This window comes from Carya illinoinensis, chromosome 10, assembly GCF_018687715.1.
Source record: "Carya illinoinensis cultivar Pawnee chromosome 10, C.illinoinensisPawnee_v1, whole genome shotgun sequence".
NCBI classification, from domain to species: Eukaryota; Viridiplantae; Streptophyta; class Magnoliopsida; order Fagales; family Juglandaceae; genus Carya; species Carya illinoinensis.
In genome coordinates, this window is record NC_056761.1 from 3307525 (window position 1) to 3315639 (window position 8115).

General features: G+C 31.0%; 1 protein-coding gene across 1 annotated transcript; it reads left to right on the forward strand.

The window, feature by feature from the left end:
• The first annotated feature begins 706 nt into the window (after positions 1-706).
• Positions 707-4194, forward strand: LOC122279973 (U3 snoRNP-associated protein-like EMB2271). Its single transcript, XM_043090898.1, has 7 exons — positions 707-1249; positions 1669-2014; positions 2130-2382; positions 3060-3284; positions 3468-3655; positions 3889-3954; positions 4040-4194. Exons 1-7 carry the CDS (start codon positions 837-839, stop codon positions 4115-4117), a joined length of 1569 nt encoding a protein of 522 aa, XP_042946832.1. The 5' UTR covers positions 707-836; the 3' UTR covers positions 4118-4194.
• Positions 4195-8115: the final 3921 nt, after the last annotated feature.

Genomic DNA, 8115 nt, shown 5'->3' on the forward strand with positions numbered 1-8115 from the left:
GTACTTTCTGATGTAAAAATTATGATTATCTGAATTTTTAAAAATTATGATCATATCTTTGAAAGTTTGAAAGTTGTAATTATCTAAAAATTATATGAGTATTTTTGTCCATTGACAATTATTTTAAAATTAAATTACGTTCTGCATTATCCAGAAAAATATATTTTAAAAAAAACATCAAAATGATTTTTTTTAAGCGTACTTTTTAGTTTATTTGATATTAGGGTCTGTTTGGGTGTTGAGATACTCTCAACACTTCTCAACATATTCCACTATTATTCTTTTTTTTTTCATCTACTTTTTACTACTATTCATTACTTTTTACTATTACTCAATATTCTATTATTATTTTTCACTATTATTCATAACATACCTCAACACTTCTATTAAAAAGCTTTTAAGATTATTTAAACAATTTTAAGACTTACTATCCAATCCAAACATGCTCTAAGTAGTTTTCATTGAAGTGTTAGCCTGATCTAGGACTTTCTTCCCCCAAGGCGTTAACGTGTAGATATTACTGATCCATCCAACTTAGCCGAATTCGGGTCGGTTTTGCCATCATATTAGATCGGTTGGGGGCTTCGCGTTTAGTTTCACGTGTTTGATCAAACAGACACCTCAAATAAGATTTTTAAGGATATCCCCGCACGTAGGTTATAAGTCAGTATTCCTTGCATTATATGAGATCGCCTCGGATCTTAGATTCTAAGATATAATAAGCCGCGGAACCCTAGCTAATCCCCCAAAGGTACAAGCAAAAACCTCTCTTTCTCTTTTGCCCATAGATTCTCCCAGAGTCCCAGGGCCGGGGTTAATTTGTTTTGTACGTGAATATGAAGAAGAAAGTGTTCACTCCAAAAGGTGGAGCAAGAAAGAGCAAGCGATTTTCACGGGACCGGTTTTTCATCACGGAGTCGAAGAAACGGCGGCGGAAGATTGAGAATGACGGTGATGTGATAGATAGCGGCGACTCGGAGGAGGACTATGAATTGTTAGGTTCCCACTCGGATAAAGGTCAATATGGGTTAGAGGTGGAGGAAGAGGCTGAGACTGCGGGCGAGAAGATGAGGCGCTTGGCGATGGCGTACTTGGAGAATATTTGGAGAATTGCGGCGAAAGAAAAGGAGAATGACGAGGACGGGAGCGAGACGGAAGGCGAGATCAAGATCAACTCGCGTGTGTCGAGGATTTTGCAGCGGCAGCAGCTCGAGCGGACTGGACGTGTTCGCCGAGCCATTGCGTCTAGGTATTGGTTATTTTAACTTCTAATTTATAATACTAGTTTCTAATTTCAATGCTTACGGATTTGTACTTTTTTTTTTCTTAAAATGGTATCCATAAATCATAATCTGAGTCCTCATGACCTAATCTGGGCTGCATGCATGCATATATTGGTTTAAGGTCGCTTCGACCCTAGCTTCACAGAGCAGTATGACAAGGGTGGATTTCTTATGTTATACATACATGCATATATGCATACATATATTCGTATATCTCGTTAATTTGATTTTGTAACGACTCTTGCGACTCGAGAATTAATTGCTCGGTTTATTCGAAGAAATCAAGAACATTTTTTTACACACAGTACTAGCTAGCCATACTTTGAAGATGACCACTATGTTTAGGATGCATAACTATAATACTTGCTATACGTGCAAATCTCAGGGTTCAAATGCCAGAAACTACTGATAAATTCCAGATCTTGGTGAACCACCGAGAGTCCGTCACTGCCGTGGCTTTATCTGAGGACGACTCTAAGGGTTTTTCAGCTTCCAAGGATGGCACCATTTTGCATTGGGATGTAGATAGTGGAAAAGGAGAAAAATATCAGTGGCCTAGAGACCAAGGAGTGATGGTTAATCATGGAGCCAAGGATCCAAAAGGTTCAGCTTTAAGGCATAGTAGACACGTTTTAGCACTAGCAGTAAGCTCCGACGGTCGATATTTAGCAAGTGGAGGTTTAGATCGACATATTCATCTGTGGGATGCCCGTACACGACAACATATTAAGGTAAATCTGCAGAAAATAATATTCGTACTGATGATTAATGCATGCGTACATGGTGCTGTTCTAATGATCGATCTGATCTGATCATGATCATCATGAGTACTTGCGTTTTGAACAGGCCATTTCGGCTCACAGCGGACCCGTATCATGTTTAGCTTTTAGGCAGGGGACTTCAGAAATTTTCTCCGGTTCATTTGATCGAAAAATCAAGATGTGGAATATAGAAAACGAGTTATTGAGTACTGCAGAAAACGAAGACCGCGGAAATCATGAATTATTTCGTCACAGCAGTAAAGTATCAACCATTGATTGCCTACGGGGAGAACGGGTGTTGAGCGTTTGTCCTCACAGAATGCTGTTGCACAAGGCAAGCACTCTTCCATCTTGACAATCGATTTTCTTGTTTAAAACAAAAATACGAGACGATATTAATAATCTAAAAGAAATTATATTTATAATTATGGAATAGGCAAACGTTGTTTATTTATTTTTTAAAATAATAAATAATAAATATAAAATTATAAAATTTAATTTTTTAATATTAAATCTCATTCTTTCTAAAAAGTAATACGGAATGTTGGCATAATATTATTATGCATTACTCCTTATTCAAATTATTTTATTTTATAGAATTATTTTATTTTTAAGTCAGTACATGGAGCATGCTATATATTCATATCATTAAAATAGTAAAATTTAAATTTTAAAAATTATTTTTTAAATTAAATTATATCATGTAAACAATTTATTATATATGTTATCCACACCAACTTATAAATAGATTTTGCTTAAAATATAATATATAGCTGATCATTAGCACGACTGGAGACGATAACAAAGAACATTTATTTTTTTCAATTTGCTGTAGGAAACTTAAATTGGTGCATGCTTCTCTTAATGCAGTTTTTTATTTTCAGAAATCGAGCTGGCTAGTGTCGCTATTTATTTTGTATCAGTGATCTGGATATGTTTTTCAGTCTGTTACAGATATGGTCTTGATGACATATACACTTCTATATATGAGCTGCAAATCAGGTCGATATTAAAGAAATGCAGACACAATTTCTTGCCCGGCCAGCATCTTCTGCTCTGGAATGCTGTTGTTTCATTAGTGAAGATGAATTCCTATCTGGCTCTGATAATGGAAGTGTTGCGCTCTGGAGCATATTGCGAGAGGAGCCTGTTCAAATTTTCAAGAATGCCCATACATTGTGGGCTGCAAACCAGAATCTTGAACAAAAGGACACAGAAAAATTCCCCTACAGTTGCATAGGTAAAGCTGTAAATTAACTTTTGTTTCTCATGGTCTTATGTCGTGGAAATTATATACACGGAATTGACGTACGGAGTTAGGGTATTCTCTACTATCCTAATTTATATTGCTGTTCTTTCCTATCATTCTTGCTGCTTTGGCCTATATTCTAATGACATGCAGTAGATATGCATGACGCTGCAGAAATTGGTGAACAAAGTTCTGAAAGCTCTAGTTTTCAATCAGCATGTTCCAGCTGGGTCAATTCCGTCACTGTGTGTAGAAGCAGCGATCTCGCTGCATCAGGAGCTGGTAATGGTTTTGTTCGATTATGGGCCATTAATGGAAGCGAGACCAGAGTCATGATTCAGCCCTTGTTGGAGCTTCCGTTGGTAAGTCAACAACGATATCAACTTTGCAATTCTGCGCCCAACACACTATTGATGCTGAAAGCTTCTATATATATCAGTTAGCAAAATAATTAAGTTTCATCATTATACTTGATCAAAACTAAGTTTACAGTACTGCTGTTCTTGAGTAGCCATTTAGTTCGATGAGCTATTGATCGAGCTAACTGCCATAAAATCGTGTTTGTTGCTTACTAAAATCTGTTGATGCAACACAGGTTGGGTTTGTGAACTCCTTGGCTTTTGCTAAATCTGGTCAGTTCCTGGTTGCTGGAGTTGGGCAGGTACCTTCTTCTTCTTCTTCTTCCCCCCGTATCTATGCTCTCTGAAAACCAAAATAAACAAATCAAGCATATATATCTGCAACAGGAGCCTCGTTTGGGAAGGTGGGGACGTATCCAATCAGCTCAAAATGGAATTGCACTTCATTCCCTCAAGCTCTCATGATAAGATCGGCATATGGTTTTTGCAGCATATAACTCCAATTATGACTAGCTATAATCTAAGTACTTTTAATGTCTAGTGCATGCGAAATAAAAATTTTATAAGTAGTTACTTTTACATATTACTTTATGTATTCTATTTTTTTAATATAAAATAACTGTTTTAATTAATAATATCAATAAAATACGTAGAGTATAAAAAAATAATTATACTTAATAAAATTCTGAATGGAAGTTGCATTCAGAATGTATCCATGTATATATAAAAATAAATCTTTTGCAGGGGTCCCCGTAGATAGTTTTAAGAATTATATATGTTCAAACGAGGTCTCGTGGCACCAATTCACGTCTGCATTGTGATGTACCACTGTGGCTAATTTTCAGTAGCTTTCTTTCATGCCATTGCTATTTGCTGGCCTGTGACCCGAATCGTCTTTTTTGTGGGTAGCTATGAACAGTTTTATTAAATCTCTGCTGCTGTGGTCTTCAGAGAGTGCCTTGAGGTAGTGCCCGACTTGCCCAAATTTATTTTCTAGGGGCCCATATTTTTTTTCATTTTTTTTTTAAATAATAATAATTTTAGTTGGCATGGAAATGGGTTGTAAACATATATCGTTCTTCTGTTCACACTTATAAATAGAATCGAGAAGTTGATACATCCCACATTTAAGATCAGTGAGAGGACTCATGTGGGCCAATGCTACAACCAACCAATCTAATTTTGTAAGATTTATAATATCAAAACCCACATGATCTGTTCATTTAGTGCTCTTAAAGCTGCCTCCTCCCCCTCAAAGTTGCCTAAAAGTATATATATAGCTATTTTCGGTTATTTTTGGCTTATCATTTTTTAACTCTTTAGAACTAAAAACGTGCATGTTAAAAATGTTTATTGTTAGATATTAGTACATTACTCTACTATATTACCACTATCTTGCTTTATATAATGAAAAATAATAGTTACAGTCGTAATCTATGTAAGTGTCGTATAATTATTTAAAAAAAAATAATAAATACGAGAGCACATGAAAAGAAATAAATTTTTTAATAATAGATACTACTCTTAAAACGATTGCATGATACTTGTAACTTCACGATTATACGTAATATTACTCATTCAGTTTACAATTTTGAGTTTAGATTGAAGGATTTGACTGTTTAATTAATTGAATAGGACAGATGATCATTATAGTTTATTCATATATAATACGACTCAAATCCAGTACTACAGTACAAATTGTCCATCTTAATATTAATTAAAATTTTTAAAACAATCGTTTTTTTTTTTTTTTTGAAGTTTAATAAAGTGTTACGCTGAGTTGATCAAATAATCATTAATTTTCCTTGTTGGGTTGATTGCCTTAGCAGTTTGTCTTTCCCAACCAATGGAACATCACCCCTTCACCAAAGGTACTTGAGACCGAAGTCTTCAAACCAAAAATAGTTCAGGCTCGGATGCAACATCCTACCTACCAACCATGCTTTAGCTTATATATGTGTTGATCATATATCGCACTTACACTTGAGAAAAAATTAGATTAAAAATTAAAATGCTTGTTAGGGTTAAAAAAGTATTTTGATTCTATCTGATAGCCCTTACTAAGTTGGGTTAAAAAAAAAAAATTGAAATGAGAAAATAAAAGAAAAAAAATTCTTTTCTTTATGGCCTTCGAATTGCTCCCCAATTTTGAATCAAATCTATAGGAATTTGAGTAGATCATCGAGATTTTAGATTATTGAATGAGAAATGCTACTGTGTTTGATAATGTTTACAGTGTCACGTGATTTATTAAAAAAATTATAAATACAAACATAAAAAGTGAAAGAAAATCTAGAGTTTTAATCTTTCTCTTTTTTATTTTTTTAGGCACTAGTTTGTTTTGAATATATATTTTATTTTTTAATAAATCACGTGGCATCATATTGTGATGTCACATCAAGAGAGTAAAGTGAGTGGTATAAATTATGAAGTATAGTAACATTACTCTAAATGAATTAAGCTCTTGTAGTTGACTTTGTCACTCAACTAGTATAGTAATAAATTTCAAGTATTTTAAGATATTTTATTTACAAATATCACTTAAACATAAAACAAATTTTAATTTTAATTTTTCAAATTTTTTTTATCTAATTATTACCTAATTATTACAATTTTTTTAAATTAAAAAATAACTATTTTTCAAATTTTAAAATAAAAATAATGTTAAAAAATCATATTTAAATAAGTTTTTAACTTTATAATATTATATTTAATTTTTTTGTACCATTTCTCAAAACTTAATAAAATATTTTAACTCAAACCATTTAACTATTATTTATATATATATTGTAATATTTTAAATATCTAAATGATTCCTGAAACATTTTATTAATGGTAGGCTGATATAATATGAAATTATATATTTCAAGTAATGATATTAAATTATCCATTACTTCATATCTATTTTGGTTAATTGGTGACACATAAAGGAAATGCATAATTTTTTAAAAAAAAAAATTGAAAACTTTTATATAAGTACATGAATTTGTTCATGGATTCTCGAAAAAAACGTCTAATATAATGTTAAAATAAGATAAATAAATAAAGCAATTAAATTTAGGATAACGATAGAGTTGCCACTATTTTATTATTATTTTATCACTTGTATTTATTTATTTTTATTTTTTTTAAATATTTTATTAATATATTTAGTCATTAAAAAAATTTAAAAATATATAATTTTATTAATAATGACTTTTTTAATTATTAAGTAAAGGAAAATTTTAAAAAAATTTTAAAAATTAAAATAATAAAATAATAGGAAGGTTATCATTATTTCTCATTAAATTTAGATTAGGTCGGTGTGGGAGTGCCTGTTGGGGGGACCAGCTCTATTTATCTTTCCAAACTCGAGAGGTCAATTCGTCGCATAAAGTGTCAACAGAGACATGACTCTTGGAACTACTTTTTGTGTACGCTTTTCGTAAACTCGTGCTCAGCCATAAAATATATCATCACAAATAAATAAATATGGCCACTTGATCAGACAGCTAACTACCCATTAAATTTGAACAATCAATACTGTACATAATTAAATATATATTTAAGATAAACGATATTTATAATAGCAAAATGTATAAATATTATATAATTTTAAAAAAATAAATAAATATAAAATTTATATAAAAAAATTAATTTTTTAATAATAAAATTATTTTTTTTATCAAAAATATTATACAACACTTACAATTATAATAACATTAATGTATATAGAATATGGCAAAGTGGCTGTTGAAAGATATGGCTATAAATAAAGAAGATAAAAGTGGTCCAATTTTTCCTTTTTAATTTTATTTTATATTTTTTTAGTTTTACGACGTGTTATCAAGGAAAGGAGCTGCCTAAATATTTCTTAGACATGCTTGCACAAGTCATTGATCAATTTTTAGTAATTTATAGTAATATGAGAAAAATAATGTTATTCTATATCTTAAATTTATTAAATTTCAAATGTATCAGATAATATGATGCGCTTTTTTATCATTATTATTGTTAAATGAAATGCTAGACATAGAGTTATAATAAATACTTTAGTTACAAACGGATTATATAAAAATAAATTTATAAAATGACATAATTTTATGTAATATATTAGATTATAAATTTACTTTTATCATAAAGTATATATAATAAATTATACAAAATAACGTCAGTTTGTAAATTTATTTTTATATATTATCTTTATATTTGTAACACTTTATTACCCCCTTAAGAGGATTACATAAAAGACCATATATATCCGATAATGAATAAATAATAGTTTGTGCATACAGTGATAATGCATAGGAGCATGGATTGTCATCAGAGTTTGTCCCCTCCATTGAAAGTTACTTTAATATGCCCGTGTGTGTAATATAGCGCATGATTATTATGCAATATGCATTATTTTCTAAATTTCTAAACGTATTGTGGGCCAAAAAGTGTCTTTGATATAGTTTAATTATAAATAATTGGACCGTGCT

Bases quoted from the DNA above. Each gene is read 5' to 3' on its own strand.
- LOC122279973 (XM_043090898.1), top strand. From the start codon at position 837: ATGAAGAAGAAAGTGTTCACTCCAAAAGGTGGAGCAAGAAAGAGCAAG. The intron at 1,250-1,668 runs GTATTGGTTATT...TGCAAATCTCAG, and splicing joins CGCCGAGCCATTGCGTCTAG to GGTTCAAATGCCAGAAACTA. The intron at 3,285-3,467 runs GTAAAGCTGTAA...ATGACGCTGCAG, and splicing joins ATTCCCCTACAGTTGCATAG to AAATTGGTGAACAAAGTTCT.